Here is an 18,407-nt window from a genome sequence, read left to right on the forward strand (position 1 = left end):
GACAGATCCAAAGACCGAGAAACAGCGATCAGGCTATCAATCCCCAGAAGGAAAGTAGGGGAGGGCGGGGGTAAGGGGAAGAGATCAACCGAAGGACTTGTATACATGTGTATAAGCCAAACCAATGGACATGGACAACAGGGGGATGGGAGCATGAGTGTGCGGGGCGAGGGGGGGAGGAGGTTGGGGCTTAATGGGGGGGATGAGGACACATTTGTAATACCTTAATAATAAAAAAAAACACAAAAAACAAAAAAACCACACACTTCTCACATCCTTTAAAAAGCTTCTAGTTAAAAATTATTTTGGATTTCTAGGATTATTTTGGAAAGTACTTAATATTTGTGATTATTTTCATCCTTCGTATCTTTCCTTCCCTTTACAAAAATTAACAGCACCAGTAAATATTTATTAAGGATGATAGGAGGTGGCCTAAACAAATCTTGACCAGGAAAATAAAGGTGGGAAGGAACTGGAATATTTATGTTAGAAGGGTTTGGGAGATTATAGTATTTAAGAATTTCCTATTCCTATTTTCTGTCAGAGACAACACACAGATATGTTTAACTCCTTAGTAATTTATTTCTTCCATTAAACAGGCATTTACTGAGTACTTGATTAGTACCAAGCACCGAGCATACTCAGGTAAATTATGAGTATCTTTAACCTCAAGGGTACGATACAGGATAGATGTAATTCAAAACTGAAACAGCGTGGAAACTTCCACAACAGGGAAAATGTGGCATGAACAACTGATGGAAAACACTGTCAAGAGAAAAAGCCCTGTGAGTGAAGGCCTGAGCAATAAGCAAGCTCCTATTCATTTATTAGGAAAACTGAGGGGAGGAAAGAGCATTCTGGACAGAGGGGTGGATTTTAAGCTCAGTTGGAAGCTGAGGTCAGACGGACATGTCTAGAAGTGGCCCACTAGACATCAAGAAACCCTGAAAAGGTAGGAAACAGGTGGGAGACAGCTTCAGAGGATAGTTTAGCAGGGGTGGGGAACGTCCAACCCGTGGGCCATATAAGGCTCATGAAAGCATTTGGTCTGGCCTGCCAAGGAATTAGGAGTTAATGAAATGTTTGAACAAATATAGCAAGCTAATTTAAAAAAACACACATTTTTATTGATTTGAGAGAGAGCAAGGGAGAGGGAGAGATAGATAGAAACATCAATGATGAGAGAGAATCATCGATTGGCTGCCTCCTACACACCCCTTACTGGGGATCAAGCCCCCAACATGGACATGTGCCCTTGACCAGAATTGAAACGGGGAACCTTTAGTCCACAGGCTGACGCTCTATCCACTAAGCCAAACTGGCTAGGACCTAGAAGGCTAATTTTTAGGTTGATATTTTGTGTGGCTCATGAACGATGTTATAAATATCCAAATGGCCCTTGACAGAATAAAGGTCCCCCCACCCCCTAGTTAAAGGATGAATTATAAGGAAGTATAACTGGCAAGAGGGAGACCAGTAAGGAGTCACTTAGTATCTATTTTGGAGAAATTAGCAGGACTTCTTAAGTAGGGTAAGAATGGTAAGGTGTTTAAGGAGGACTCCACTTTTGGCTTAAGTGACTGAGATGGAAGGCTATGCTGTGAATAAAAAAGGAAGAAAATCAGGTTTCAAGGATGGAATGAAGAGTTATTTTATACATGGAATTCTAATGCTTATGTCATATATAGGTGGGAAAATCTTGGTAGTTGGTGATCTATCTATAAACTGTGAGCCTATGAATATATACTACAGATCAATGTGCGCGTGTATAAGTGTGTGATCGGCACACATCAGCATGATTTTCTTCAGTAAAGTTTAGCTATCCTGGTTTAAAAGTAGAGAAGATGAATGTAACTTTCTTAAGTTAGTGTGCTTTGGATCATCCTTAAAGTTCCCTAGGGTGATGGCTAAATAAGGATAGAGAAGCTGATGCTAGTTAGCAAAATCTTCCAATTTGTGTGAGAGTAGTAAATATTTATTAAACTAAACTCTCCTCAAGCCTGATAGAGAGTCAGGTCAGATTTCGAGTGGAAAGTCCTGACAACACAGCCCAGGGCAAGTAGGATGTGTCCTCAATCAAATTAAGTCTGTGGATTTTCAAGTACAGGAACAGGACACAAGTCTTAGCAAGGGACCTTGAAATTAGTCTTCTTAGTTACTGAAGTCTTATCAAGTCATGCGTTTTCCCCTGACATAGAAATCCACCTATCTGATGTCAGTTTAGATGGCCTGGCAGGTTTCTGCAATCTGTCTCAGGGTCAGCTGGCTGGATTTTCATCTCAGCTCTATCTTTAGCACTTTAACAGCTAAGCCAAGAATCTCCAGTGCTGATTTTTCAACAGTTTTAAGGTATTTTTAATTACAAGACTTTTGCCTCAATTTTTCACAGGCACACACCACACACATTGTCATAGAGTGCTAAAATAAATTCATGCTCAGGATGATGAATGAATGCAGAGAAAAGAGCATATAAATCCTGATTCTGTGTGCTTGTGTGTGGTGGTGTAGGGGAACAGGGAAGTGAAGCTATGTATCATTCCCAGAGGAGGCATCAGACTTGACTATATCTTTGAAGGATCAAGCAGGAAAGAAGGGCATTTCAAGTACAGAGAACACTTTCTGTGGAGGGTCAAGAGCACTACCCAGCTGCTGGCTCTTAGTTTAATATGGAGAACACATTGTGGGGAGTTGGCAGAAAAAGAGGCTTGTATTATAAGCAAAGGACGTTGACTCTGAAGCTGTGGGGAACCACACATGATTTAATAAAACTGGGGTGTGACATTCAATTTTCATTTTTAGAAAGATCTCACAGGCAACAGTGGAGAGCAAGCATGTCAAACTCAAAGGCTAACAAAGGCCAAATAAATGAGGAATGTGGGACGCCTCATTTGAAGGAAGAGGACAATTTAGAGAGATATTTAACAGGTAGAAATAACAAGACACAAGTGGAAAATGATACATGGTGACTGAATAAATGACTCAAGTGGTTGGAGAAAGGGACTGCTCTAGGATACCGAAGATCTGCAGACCGGAGAAGGGTTATCAGTTCCACTCATGCAGAGATGTCCAGGTAGCAGTGATCAATGTGGAGCTGAACACACACCCTAAGAAGGGTGTTAGAAATCATGGATCTAGGGGACATTTCAACATGAAAGAGAAGCTGGAAAAGGGTCTGGGAAGACTAAAAGGCACAAAGAGGAGAAAATGGTACTGGAGCTAAGGAAAAAGTTTATAGAAGAGAAGTCAAAAAACCCCCAAGGGATTAAAGTAAGAACAGAAAAGCATTTGTCAGGTGAAGCAATTAGGAGTTCCAGTGTGACCTTGGCCATGCATGGCAGAGGAAGTCACTGAGATGTGAAGCAGAATGAGGAAATGGACACGGGTCTTACTACAAGCTAGAAGAGAACATATCCAGAACTGAAAATGACAGATTTTTAAGATAGCTAAAGGTGATTATGTAACTACACACTGAGAGCCAAGAACCAGTAGAAAAAGAGAGGATGAAGATGATGAGACATTTTGAAGGAATGTCTCTGAGGAGATGGGAAAGGACTCTGCCAGATTCCACAGTTTCCATACTCCTCAGAGTGAATCCATGATCAGCAGCATCAACATCACTTGAGAACTGGATCCAAAAGCAGACTTTCAGGCCACATCACAGACCTACTGCATCATAATCTGCATTGTAACAGGATTCCTTGGTGACTTGAATGCATATTAATGCTTGAGAAGGACTGCTCCAAATACAACTTATTTGGGAAAATTTTTTTTACAATATATTCTGAGCTTCAAAATAGTGTCCACATCCTCCACTGCAATCTGTATGTTACCCTGAAGAGAATAAGCAAAATAAAAGAGACACTAATCCCTTATATGTTGTGTGTCCCCACCCCTAATTTCTTTATTTTTTTTTGGGGGGGGGGAGGCGGGGAATGACTAAATCACACTTAGAAATCTCCGGGTTACATAAAAGTCAACAAGTTTCTCAACAATGGGTTCTCAAAGACTAATATACTGTTGTAAATCCTGTTTTGTATTTTTTAAAAGGGGGAAGGTATATCCAGCTCCTCCTAAACTGGTTTGACTATGTAGAAGTGATCATTTTAATGAACACTCCTCAAAGGAGAGAATAACCTTCAGTCCTGCTGCTCCCCACTGTGCAGCACAACATAAAGGGGAATGGATGGGGAACTGAAACTCCTGGGGCTGAGTCCTCTAGAGAAAATGGAGATAACGTACGTAAAAGAACTTTGACAATGTGCTGTACAAATATACAACAGCATTATTATTTCAGCTACTTGACATGTTTCAATCATTTGAAAACACTTCTGAAAGAAATGTTCCACTCTTCTAAATGCTGGTAACAGCGTGTGCAATACAGATCACTGGGTTCCAGGGACAGGAGAAGGGGCTCGTCATCTTCATACCACCTCCTCAGTCTGTCACAGGAGACACCACAGGGTCAGATCTCCCTGGAGCCCTACAGAGCAGGACACTAAACAAAGTTGTGGTTCTGGAATGAACTGCCAGCGGGTGAGGAGCTGTGAACCTGATGGGAAGCCAGGACAGTTACCAGCAGACATGATGTCTTAGTGTCCTCAATACTGCTGGTCACACAGTCGATTCTTATTTGCTAATCAGCAAAATCTTTAGTAAAATGAAGTTCAAAATAATTTTTTTCAACTAGAGGTAAAGAGCCTAAACCTCATTTTCCTAATATAAAAAGTGATGACAATATAAATGTTCTGCATATTCAGCATAAATATTAGTTGAGTAAGTGATAGGCAACTAAATAAAGGGTTTCCCCCCATATACTATGCACTCAAATGTGTATAGCATCCAAATATTATGTTTGAAAAGTCAGAATGGAAATTGAAAATGGAAAATATCAGTTTTGATCTCCAATTACTATGGGAATACCATATAGGCAAGACTATTCGGTTAAAATTGGCTTTTTAATTTCATCGACATTTAGGAGATGAACTCTAGGGTGTACTTTATCACATTTATGAGTATATTTCCTCTGAGTTATAAAAAGGACAAATGATAATAAACAGCACATTTGGAGCCATCAAAGTTGTATAAAATTGACTCAAATTCACTTCATAAAAAGAATGATTTCCCTTATTATAACTTATAATTTGGAAATGATAACGTTATAGTGTGAAAACAAATATACTTAAACATAACACTTATGTACCATATTACTTTGCTAAGACAGAGGTTTTATATGAATAAAGAGTTGTGTTTGTATATGATAAATGTTTTTATGTGCATATATGTGTGTGGGTGGTATTAATGTTATATAATTTTATAAACATAAAACTATCAATAGAACTTGTCTCAGAAACTCTTATCTCTGTAAGATCTAGTTTTAGCTATGTCACAGGCTAACTGCTTTTTGTTTATTCAAATCAACAAGTTTTTCTACCTCTTCAATTGCCTGTGATCATTGTTTCTTTCACACCCTTAGCAACATTAGCACTCTTGAGGGCCTCTTTATGTTTTAAAATGGTGCTTATCATATATTTCTCAAGCAACAAGAGCATTCTCTCCTTTGTTTATTGCTTGAGAGATGTTTTTTGTCATGTGAGATATCAGCATGAAAAGGTTTTCAGGTCGAAAACCTGAGACATTTTTTCTGTGAACACTTGATTGAGAACTGAACTGTTCAAGATGGGAGATGTTTGAGAAACAAGGTTTGACTGTATTTGTCTTGTAGTCTGTAACTTTGCTGAACCCACTTTTCAGTGTGTGTGTGTGTGTGTGTGTGTGTGTGTATTCCTTAGGATTTCCTATAGAGCCAATCGTATCATACACAGATACAGTTTTATCTCTTCCTTTCTGAGTTGTGTGCCTTTATTTACTTGCTTTATTGCACTGGCTAGGACTTGCACCAATATGTTAAATAAATGGTGAGAGCAGACATTCTAGTCTTGTTCCTGATCTTAAGGCTAAAGCATTCAGCCTCTCACCATTAAATATAATGTCAGCTGTAGACTTCTTGTAGATGCTCTTTAAGAAGCTGAGTAAGTCCTTTTCATCCCCCCCCACCCCCCGCTTTTTTGAGAATTTTAGAACTATGTGTTTAATTTGTCAAATGCTTTTTCAGCACTGACTGCTATAATGTGGTGTCTCCTTTACCCGGTTAAAACGGTGGGTTATATGGCCTGGTTTTGGAATACTGAACGAGCCTGGCACGTCTGACACAAATCTCATTTGGCCACGATGCACATCTTTTATGTGCCTGTATATTATTTCATTTATTACTGGAATTCTATCTGCTATGTTTTGCTGAGAATTTTTGTTTATATATTAATAAAAGCTATCAGTCTGTACTTTCTGTTTTTTGTACTTCCTTTGGTCTTGGTATCTGGATAATATTAGCTTCATAAAATAAATTAGTAAATGTTCTATCTCTTCTACTTTCTGGAAAAGACAGTGTAGAATTGCTGCTCAATTTTTCTTTAAATGTTTGGTAAACTCAAGTGAAACTATCGAAGCCTAGAGATGTCTTTTGGGAAAATTTAAAAATTATTAATTCAATTTCCTTACTAGTTATAGGACTCTTCCAAATAATCTGTTCCACACTAGGTGAGATGTGGCAGTTTGTGGGGTTTTTGGTCTATTTTATCTAATTTATCATATTTATGTATTATTCCTTTGATGTCTGCAGGGTCCAGCTGTATCTTGTTTTCTTCATGATAGTGGTAATATGTGCCTTCTCTCTTTGTCAGTTTTGTCAAAAATCTGTCAATTTTAGCGGCCTTTAAAAAACTAGCTTCTGCCCTAGCTGGTTTGGCTCAGTGGATAGAGTGCCGGCCTGCAGACTGACGGGTTCAATTCTGATCAAGGGCACATGCTCAGGGTTCTGGGCTCAATCCCCAGAGTAAGAGGCTTGCAAGAAGCAGCCAATCAATGATTCTCTTTCACCACTGATGTTTCTCTCTCTCTCTCTCCTCTCCCTTCTTCTTTAAAATAAAAAAAATGTTAAAAACGAAATAAAACCTAGCTTCTGTTCTTATTAATTTTCTCTATTGCTTTCCTGTTTTCAATTTTGCCGATTTCTGCTCTTATCTTTATTATTTCATGCCTTGTATTTGCTTTGGGTTCTTGACTTAGGAACTAAGATTACTATATTCATTGGAGACTTTTCTTCTTTCCAATGTATGCATTTAATGCTATAAATTTCCCTCTCTGCATTTTGTGTTTCCCACAAATTCTGATACATTGTATTTTCATTTTCATGAAGTTCAATGTTTTTAAAATTTCATTTGAGACTTCCCCTTTGACACCTATATTATTTAGAAGTGTACTGTCTAGTTCCCAAGTCTCTGGAAACTTTTCCAATTATCTGTTATTAATAAATGGAACCAAGAGAGCTGAAAGGAGAATTAGACAAAATCATAATTATCATTAGAGACTGTCTCTGATTTCTAGTTTAATTCCACTGTCTAGTTTAATTCTATTGGTTCTTGCTTCACATATCTTTCAGCTCTTTGGTGTATACAAATTTAAGATTGCTAGGCCTTCCTGATGGATTCTTCTTTTATTTTATGTCTTACTGTCTCTGGCAATTTTCTTTGCTCTTAAGACTACTTTATGTTATACTACTAGAGCCAATCCTGCTTTCTTTTGATTATTGTGTGATATGTCTTTTACCATTTTATTTTCAACTTGCCTATATTGTTTATATTTGAAGTGAGTTTCTTGCAGACACCTCTTTGCCAATCTCTATCTTTCGTTGTAGTTAGATCATTTCCATGTCATGTAATTATTAGGGCTTATAACTGCCATTTTATTTTTATGTGCTATTTTTTGGTTTTCCTCCCTGCTTTTCTGCTTTCTGAGGGACAGCTGAACATTTTTTAGAATTCTATATTGATTTATCTGTTGGTTTTTTAGTTTATCTCACTGAATATTTTAAGTTGCTCCAGGTATTAAATTGTAAACATAAAACTTATCACAATCATTATTTCTGTGAGTTCTTTCTCAGAAATATCTTCTTTCTCTCCCCTTTTAGATTTCTGATAACACAATGTTAGAGCATTTGTTACTGTCTCTGGGGTACTGTAAATTTTTCCATCTATTTTCTCTCTGTAGTTTAGACTGAGTTGTTTCTATCATCCAGTTCACTATTTCTTTCCTCTATTCCTTTCTCTTTCTTTTTTTTTAAAAAATACATTTTTACTGATTTCAGAGAGGAAGGAAGACAGAGAGAGACAGAAAGATCAATGATGAGAGGGAACCATTGATCAGCTGCCTCTTGCATGCCCCTTACTGGGGATTAAGCCTCCAACCCAGGCACGTGCCCTTGACCGGAATCAAACCCAGGACCCTTCATTCTGCAGGCTGATCTCATCCATGGAGTTTTTAATTTCAATTATTATATTTTCCAGTTTTAAAATTTCTATTTGGTTCTTCTTTCTACCTTTTATTTCTTTTTCATGTGTTTCAAGCAAGCTTCTAATTCTTTGGTGAGCACTGTTATAATGGCTGTCTAAAAACAAAATAAATCTTTGTAAGATAATTCTAACATCTGTCATCTTGTTGTTGGCATCTATTTACCTTTTTTTTTTCCATTTAGTTTGAGATCTTCCTGGTTCTTAGATGGGAAGAGTGACTTCTTATTGAAAATTTGACATTTTGAGTACTGTTTAATTGCCACTGGTCTTTTTAAATCTATACTTTATATGGCTTCTTCTGACACTGCTCCCACGGGGAAACGATGAGCACGGAAGAACGTCATTACAGTCAGCTGATAGTGAAAGCAGCATTCATTTTTTTCTGTTTAGCTGTAGAACGATATTCCTTTTTTTAAAAAAAAAATATAGTTTTACTGATTTCAGAAAGAAAGGGAGACAGATAGAAACATCAATGATGAGAGAGAATCATTGATCGGCTGCCTCCTGCACACCCTATTGGGGATCCCAGGCATGTGCCTGGACCGGGAATCGAACCTTGACCTCTTGGCTCATAGGTTGGCGCTCAACCACTGAGCCATGCCAGCTGGGCAGTTGACCGCTTTTCTAAAAGCTTTCTGTCTTGCTATTCAGTGCCTTTCCTGATCCTTTGGCTACAGAATAAGCTTTCCGCTCCCCTGCACCTGTTAACTTTCCTAGATCATCAGTTTCTCTAGCACCCAAATCTGAGATATATGAGGCAAAAAGAAAACCAAGGGAAATCACTGTTGTCTCATTTCTCAGGTCCCAAGGTTTCTAACTGGTCACCTTTCTTTCCTCCACCTTTAAAAGTTGTCTTATAATTGTTTTGTATATAATGTTTACAGTTTTAGTTGTACTTAGCAGGAGGAACAGGTGAAAGTAAGTCTACTCCATCTTTCAAGATGCAGAAGTCTCTGGTTACTATTTTCATGTTCAGTCAGTTCCTAAATTGTGTAAGGAGATTCAGGTTTGTTTTCACCCTTTTGTATAATCCACCATCTTCTTAACACTTTATCATAAAATATTTTCAGCTTTTAGGTAAAATTTCAGGGATGATTTTATTACGTAATGCTTATCTATGATTCCTTTAAAAATAGATTTATAAAGATTATTTCTGCCCAACCGTTGTGGCTCAGTTGAGCGTCCACCTATGGACTAGAACAGTGATGGCAAACCTTTTGAGCTCGGCGTGTCAGCATTTTGAAAAACTCTAACTTAACTCTGGTGTCGTGTCACATATAGAAATTTTTTTATATTTGCAACCATAGTAAAACAAAGACTTACATTTTTGATATTTATTTTATATATTTAAATGCTATTTAACAAAGAAAAACCAACCAAATAAATGAGTTCGCATGTCACCTCTGACACGCGTGTCATAGGTTCGCCATCACTGGAATAGGAGGTCATGGTTCGATTTCCAGTCACGGCACATACCTGGGCTGTGGGTTCGATCCCCAGTAGGGGGTGTGCAGGAGGCAGCTGGCCAATGATTTTCTCTCATTGATATTTCCCTCTCTCTCCCTTCTCTCTTCCTCTCTGAAATCAATAAAAATATATTAAAGAAAAAAATTAAAAAGATTATTTCTTAAATTCTTAGCTTCTGAGGCAAATTAATTTACATGAATAAATAAAATGTTGTTCTCTCATGAGTATGAGGAATTCCTGCCCAGATCAAATTTAAACAATTATTTTTATTATTAACCACAGATACAGAATGTTTGTAACAAGTGCTGCCAAAACATCAATGGAATAACCAGGTTTCTACCATTAACTGAAGTACAGTGTTCCTATGAAACCTTTCCTAAGCTGAAATGGCACAAAGTGAAGCGTATCATCCTCTACTTTCTTGAAAGTTCACATTATGTCACTTTGCTTTTACCAAAGATTTACATTAGTACAATAAAGCAAAGTGATGTATTGGGTACTATTGAAAGTGGAGGGGATACCTGTATTTCATTTAAATGACAACAGTAATTTGCTACTTATAAACAAACACCTCCTATTACTTGTTAAGAGTAAGAGAAATGAACACAAAGGCATTAGAGATAGAACTAGAAATCTAGGATTACTTTCCAACTAGAGGACCGGTGCACGAAGCTCGTGCATGGGGTCGGAGGGTCCCCTCAGCCTGGCCTGCACCCTCTCACAGTCCAGGGGCCCCATGATCAATCGCTCTGCAGAGGGAGGCCCCACCCACCTGCCGCAGTGCCACCAACGGCCAGGTAGCCTGGGCCTCCCTCTTTGGGGCAATCGTGGAGCCCCCCAATTGATCGCCCCGCCAGCTGGTGGCCTGGGCCTTCCTCTGCAGGGTGATCATGGGGCGATGGCTGGGCCCCCGACCAATCGCATCACACCCACCTTGGTTGGCCTGGCGCCAGTGGGTGTCATAGCGTGGTCGTCCAGATAGTCGTTCTGCTGTTCGGCCGTTCAATTTGCATATTATGCTTTATTATAGGTAGCTGACACCTTGTTATCTGACTCCATAGTATGGTACCATATTAAAATGCACACAATTTTCCATGTGGTTTGCAAAATCAACAAAATCCATTGTTAATAATTAATAAGGACATGTTTCATATTTCTTGAAACTCCTATAACATGTTGGCCCTATGGTTTCAAATACAACACCTGTAATAAAGGAGTCCCTTTCTGAAGCAGGTAGGTTTACATGTCTATTATAAGTTGAACAAAGGGATGGAACAGATTTCTCTCTGGATTTGCTGTATGAAGTGAGACATTGCTCTTGTATGTTATCAAGCTGAAATTATTGGCAATAACAGGTAAAGCATTAGTTGGTGCCTATGCAATAGGCATGGGAAATGCAATAAGGACAATCAAGAGCATTTCATCAAGTATAGATAAGTATAATATCTTACCTAAGAAAGAATTCTTCAGTGAATACCAATGCGGTTCAATTACTATAGTAAATTTCTGGGTTCAAGGGTTAATGAGAACTCCAAGTATCATTCTTAATAAATATTTACTCACTGTTTACTATGTCAAAGGCACAGTGCTAAGTGCTGCCTATGACCTCATCCTCTACTATCCTTAGAACAATGAGATTCTTTTTTTTAAAATATATTTTATGGAGTTGTTTTTTTTTTTTACAGAGAGGAAAGGAGAGAGATAGAGAGTTAGAAACATCGATGAGAGAGAAACATCAACCAGCTGCCTCCTGCACACTCCCCACTGGGGATGTGCCCGCAACCAAGGTACATGCCCTTGACCGGAATCGAACCCGGGACCCTTCAGTCCGCAGGCCGACGCTCTATCCACTGAGCCAAACCAGTTTCGGCAACAATGAGATTCTTTAATCATTTGTTTTCTAGAATCCCTTCTGGCAGTTGATTTTAACACACTGGGGATGGATTCTCGTGTTTTCTGTTCTAAGTCTTATGGCAATCATACTTTAAGAAGATATTAGCTGATAAGAACATGTAATAAATAACTTCAAAATGCAATGGGTATTTAATTTTAAAGCATGCCTTTAACATTTATGTAAAACATTTTTTGTACTCATTCAATAGAAACTTATCTGGCCACTGGGTAAAGCTGGTAATAAAACTACTGGTGCTCAATGTGTTAAAAGTCTTACCCAGAAGGTGGAACTATAGCATTATTCTAGGCAAACTACTTATTTTTTAGCCTCATTCCGACTTCTTCTAAAATAGAATGTAGCAACATATACACCGTATAGACTAGAGCAGTGGTTCTCAACCTTCTGGCCTTTTAAATACAGTTCCTCATGTTGTGACCCAACCATAAAATTATTTTCGTTGCTACTTTATAACTGTAATGTTGCTACTGTTATGAATCGTAATGTAAATATCTGATATGCAGGAAGGTCTTAGGCGACCCCTGTGAAAGGGTCGTTCAACCGCCAAAGGGGTCGCGACCCCCAGGTTGAGAACCGCTGGACTAGAGGCTTAGCTGTCTACTCATCTATGTACACTATACCAACACCATATTCAGACACATACAGCATAAAAGAAAATATGTTCAGATAACTTCCAAGAGTTTAAGTTGATTAATGGAAATAATTGAGATACTGCAAATTTTATCTATTAAAGATGGCAGAATTCCCATGCTTTGTATAATATTATACAGCAGTAATGTAACTCTTTACCTATTTAATCAAAAGTGGCTATAAATAAGCTACAAATGTTCAGCGTCTTGGAACATTTCCAAACTTCATTAGTGTCCCTTTTTCTCCCTCTCATGCAACATAAAAAATGATTTTAGGGAAAATGTATACAAAGATGTGTTAAAGCATTGTGGCTTTAAGAGAAGGCTCAGAATATAAGTCAAAAGTCTGATCTAAGATGAATGTTACAAGGCATTTCAAAGGAAAGAAATTTTCCTACTTTATGATATTCAAAGACTATCAGTGATTAAAAAGCTTATGGAAGACATACTAATAAATATTAAAGTATATAAAACAAGTATATTAAGCAAAAAGATAATAAACATTTAAAAGGACCCCTTATTTACCTCTTCTACATTGGAAGCAGTCTTAGCAGAAGTTTCCATGAAGATAAGTCCATGTTCTCGTGCAAAAGCTTCACCTTCTTCTTTTTTTACTTCTCTTCTAGATTCTAAATCACTAAACACAAGAAAGAAAGCACTGTTATTAATGAACACAGGACAAATAGAGGCATCTGCAGAAAATGTACCAAGAGTTTCAAAGTTGTACTGACCATTCTTTCAATTAATTTTTAATACATAATAAGCAACTGAATTATGCTGGGTATTATGAGAGTCAAAGTGTTTAGAAACACTGCTTAGTTTCAAAGAACTAATGGTCAAACAGAAGATTCTGAATTACAGCCCTATAATGCCAAAACTAAGAGAAATCTAAGGGAACATCTAGCCCAACACCCTGCCTTTGAGTATAGTGGATTCCCAAAGAAGGAACCATTTTATTCAAGTAATAATTTGAAAGCAGAACTACACTAGTTTCTTCATCCTTCAGCCAGACTGACTTTCTATGAACGTGATTAAAAATAAGTCACACAATTCTCAGAAGCTAAAGGAAATTGCTTAATAAAATCCAAAGTACTAAGAAAATATATTAATTAGATTATTAATCCATGTTGGCCTAATTCCCAGTAAAGCTGTTAATAGAAAAAGAGAAACAAAAGTCTAAGCTAGAAATCTGGGACAAAAGCATAGTATTCATTTTTATCATACTGGAACTGTATTAGTAAGGCAGAGGGGGAAAGTCAGTCTACTTCAAGTGTGTTCTACTGTAAAAACTTTAAAACTTTACTATTATAAAATATTTTAAGCACATAGAAAAGTATAGAGAATAATATATCCATTTAGCCTTGACACAGTATTTTGATGGATTTATATCAGTTTTTCTGTTGAGAAGTAAAATCAGTAGTTACACAGCTCAACTGCCTCCCATGTGTCTGTCTGTTCCTGTTCTTATTATCTTCTCTCTTACCTCAAAAAGTAACCAGCACTCTATATTTGGCATTTTAATTCTCAGGGTACTTTTATATTTATACTCATGTAAAGAAGGATTTTTTGTTTGTTTTTGTTTTTATATATTTTTTAAAAATTTAGATGCAGCTATCATTCTATAACTTGTTAATTTTGGTCAATATTATGTTTTTCAGATTTATATACATAATGTATGTAGGTCTAGTTTCTTAATTTTTTACTGTTGTATTATATATATTCTACTGAATGCATGCAACAATTCATTTTTAATTCTCCACTGACATAGTTATTTAAATTTCATTTAATTCACTTGACAATCAGGGGACTGAGGCACAAAAGGGGTTAAGTAAAACATCCAAGCTCACACTCTAGAAGGAGCTAGTAGAGTGATTGCATCCAGACCCCTGCGCTATATTTATATTACATCATTAGAACAATTTTTAATGATTACCTTTTCTGATAACAAATTATACTGAAGAACTTTTGTCAAATAAGGAAAAATACAAAGAAAGAAAATAGCCATAATTTTACTTTCCCCAAGTAACTAACATCTTGGTGAATACAATTCCATATAACTCATTTTGGTTTTCCCTACCAGAATATACTAGTATTCACTATTCATTGTAATTTGACTTTTTCTCATTGAATACATCGTGGATCATTTTCCCATGTCATTTCTGCAGTCTTTTACAATATTATTTTTACCAAGTACACAGTAAAGATTGGCAGTATATTTTATGCAAATTTACATTGCACAAGAATAATACAAACAAAACAAAGATGTTAAAGTCTCATTCACCTAATGTTAAGCAATGTCAGTGTTTCAACTTTAAAAAAATTCAGGAGAAAATTCATAACCTCAAAGCTGGCTGGCTGAACTGGCTGGCTGGGTAAGCTGTCCATCATGCTTACAAAGTTGCCATTATCAGTCACTGTCGTTTCTGTGATTGCAACTTCTGTGAGTGATTCTGGTGACTCTTTTGTAACCTTTACCAGTTGTTACCCTTTAGAAATACTTCATGATTTATTAAATGCCATCTAAGCATTCATTCAGTATAACAAGTGCTGATAAAACACTCCTAAAAATCAGAAATAGAAGAAGGCAATGTGATGACGGAAGCAGAGAGGGAAGTGATGCAGCGCTAAGCCAAGGAATGTAGGCAGCCCTTAGAACCTGAGACAACAAATGGATTTCCCCCTAGTCTCCAGAGAGAAACAGTTTTTTTAACATCTTGATTTTAGCCCCATAAAATTCATTTCAGACTTCTGCCCACAACTGTCAGATTATAAACTTGTGTTGTTTTAAGCAACACATACACACACCTGAAATGCTGGAAGGTGTGATATCCTATATAATAAAAGGGTAATATGCAAATTGACCCTAACAGCAGAACGACCAGAACAACTGCTGGACCAGTTACTATGAGGACCAGTCAATATATATAATACAACACTGATCACCTCTTGGTCCCTTTTCCTGGCTGGCAGGCTCCGATCACCTGATCGCCACCCATGGTGGGGGCGGGGCTGGCGAGTGCGTGGGAACAGCTAACCTCTCGGTCCCTTTCCCCAGTCGTCAGGCACCAATCACCCGATGCCCAATGGGGCCGGCTGCGGGCAGCTGGGGAAGATGGCCCTGATCACAGGCCAGGCCTAGGGACTGTACCCGCACACGAATTTCATGCTCCAGGCCTCTAGCAAGATACTATAAAGATAACAGCAAGCATAAAAGTGACTGTACTATAAAATATTAATGGTAAGATGAGAACTTAAAAAACAGGCAAATTAAGTTTGCAAATATTATAGCATTAAGTAGGCAAGGATAATTTATCCAACTATAATCTGAGGGCCTCCTGTGAGTCAAGACTCTTCCTGGATCCCAGAACAAATTACTCAACAAAATAGACAAAAATCCAACACCCTCCCCCCTCCCCCAGACTCATGGAGCTTACACTCTAGTACAGTGGTTGCCAGCCTACAGTGGTTGGTAACCACTGCTCTAGTAGGAATTAAAAACTTGGGGGTGGGGAAGAAGTGATGGGGGCAGGGATACATGCTTCTGAATTCAGCCCATTTATCTTACAATCATTCTTAAGGGATAATTGGCTTTGAATTACACGAAATCTTTAAGAAAATACCTCTCCCTTAGTACCCTTTCCCCCATTTTATACATATGCCATGTTTTGTTGAAACAATCTCTTATTATGGGGATATTTAAAGTTACACCCAGTTTTCCACTACCAGTATCTGATTATGTTTTGAAATGTTATCTTAGCAAAGAGGGTTAAGAACCTGGACGTTTGAAGGATTATTCAAAGAGGAAGCAACATTTTACTATTCATGGTCTTCTTCTGTTTTATCATTCTACTCTGGTCACTTCCTCAGTTTTCCAGGCTTAAAATCATATTGTCTTTGACTTTTCATCCCCATTAGTCCCATTTAAATAGCTTTCATTACTTAAATCTTTCTTTCCTAAATCATTCTCTTACTATGCCCTCTTTTTGTTTAAGGTTTGTATGCTAATCCTTTAGCTATTAAAAACTTCCATCTTTGTAGATTTTACTTTCTATTTCTTGTATAACCAATTTAAAATGCCACAGTAAGAAAAATCAGTGTTATCTGTCACTCTGACTAGGTCACTGCCCTTCTCAAATCTCTTCATTGGCTCCCTAGTGCTTAATGCATCTAATTCAAAAATTGCTTATTCCCTGTTTCCATGTCTACCCCAATTCATCTCATCTAATAATAATCACCTCATTTATCTCTGCTCATTCCCATTCACTCTTTGCATGTCATACATTCTTTTTTCCTTTCTTCTAGCTTCTTCCTTAAAATGACTTTCCACAGCTACTATATCCCTAATTATATGGGCCACCCATCCATAGTCATTAGAAACACCTATTGTATATACTATAAGCTCATCATGGGCAGCAACCAAACTTAAGCCACCCATCATGTTTCAGATGCAAGGAAAACACTGGAGATAAATATATAAAAATTCCCTTTCTTCTCCAATATTCCGAATATTATTTCATACATCACCATAGAATGACAGTATAAATACTTCCATATTACAAAGATTAAAACTTCCTTCCAATAATCTTAATCTTAAATGGTTTAGTGAGGCGATTTAAATGAGGAAAGGATAAGCAAGAAAGCCCTTGAGTGAAAGCCAAGATAATACATACATCTAGTTACAATATAAAAAATTAGCCTTTTACAATGGAAGTATTGCTTAAGTATATTGCTTAAGTAAATATTTTAACAGCAAACCTAGATTTCTATAAAACAATACTTTCTACAATCAAATCTATACAATATCCTTTATTTGTTATCTTTCTTTTTAACAGCACAATATAAAAAAAACTGTACATTTAATATAGTTTGACATATGTATACCTGTGAAGCCATCAGCTTCCCCAATGTTTCCTCATACCCCATTGTAATATATCCTCTCTTCCACCTGTACCCTAAGCAACTAATGATCTGCTTTCTGCCACTATAGATTAGTCCGCATTTTCTAGGTTATATAAATAGGCTCACACACTAGGTCTTCTTTTTTGTCTGTTTTTCACTCAGCATAATCACGTTGAGATTCATCTACTTTGTTGTACATACCAATAGCCCATTCTTCATTACTACATGGTATTCATTATATGGCTTTATTCATTCACCAGTTAATTAAAAATGTAGGTTGTTTCCAGTTTTGGGCTGCTACAAATAAAGCTGCTATGAAAACTGGAGTATAATTTTTTTTGTGTGGACATATGAAATGTGTATATGGGGTAAAAACCTAGGAGTGAAATGGCTAGTTGGTATGGCAGATGCATGTTTACTTTGTAAGGGAACTACCAAATTGTTTTAAAAGTTGTATCACTTTATACTCCCACCAGCTGTATATGAGTTGCAGTGCCTTTACATCTTTGCTAACACTTACTATGTCAATCTTTTTAATTTTAGCCATTTCAGTGAGTGTGCAATAGTGTATCATTGAGGTTTTGATCTGCATTTCCCTCATGATTAGTAGTGTTAAATATTTTTCATGTGCTTACTTGCCTTATGTATGTCTTCTTTGGTGAAGTGCTAGTTCAGATCTTTTTAAAAACTGGGTTGTCTTTTTATTAATGAACTAGTGGCCTGGTGCACAAAATTTGTGCATGGGGGTGGGGGGTTCACTCAGCCCAGCCTGCACCCTCTCCAATTGGGAACCCCTTGAAGGATGTCCGACTGCCGATTTAGGCCCTAACTGCCTCTGCCTGCCTGATCACTCCTAACTGCCCTCCCCTGCCAGCCTGATCTCGCCCCCAACTGCCCTCCCCTGCTGGCCTGATCTCGCCGCCAACTGGCCTCTCTGCCTCGGCCCCCCACCACCGTGGCTTTGTCCGGAAGGAAGTTGGACGTCTAGAAGATGGCCGGTCGAACTGGTCTAATTAGCATATTACCCTTTTATTAGTATAGATAGATTATATAGGATAGGATTGCTTAAATGGAGGGGAAAAGCATTTTCCCACA

General features: G+C 37.6%; 1 protein-coding gene across 1 annotated transcript in view; it reads right to left on the bottom strand.

The window, feature by feature from the left end:
* Positions 1-18,407, bottom strand: part of RAB2A (RAB2A, member RAS oncogene family) — a 41,914-nt gene that overhangs the window by 9,041 nt on the left and 14,466 nt on the right. Inside the window, exon 5 of the mRNA XM_006769049.2 lies at positions 12,939-13,050. Coding sequence (XP_006769112.1) covers positions 12,939-13,050 — 112 coding nt within the window. The remainder of the gene's footprint in view (positions 1-12,938; positions 13,051-18,407) is intronic.

Source organism: Myotis davidii, unplaced genomic scaffold (genome assembly GCF_000327345.1).
Source record: "Myotis davidii unplaced genomic scaffold, ASM32734v1 scaffold1, whole genome shotgun sequence".
NCBI classification, from domain to species: Eukaryota; Metazoa; Chordata; class Mammalia; order Chiroptera; family Vespertilionidae; genus Myotis; species Myotis davidii.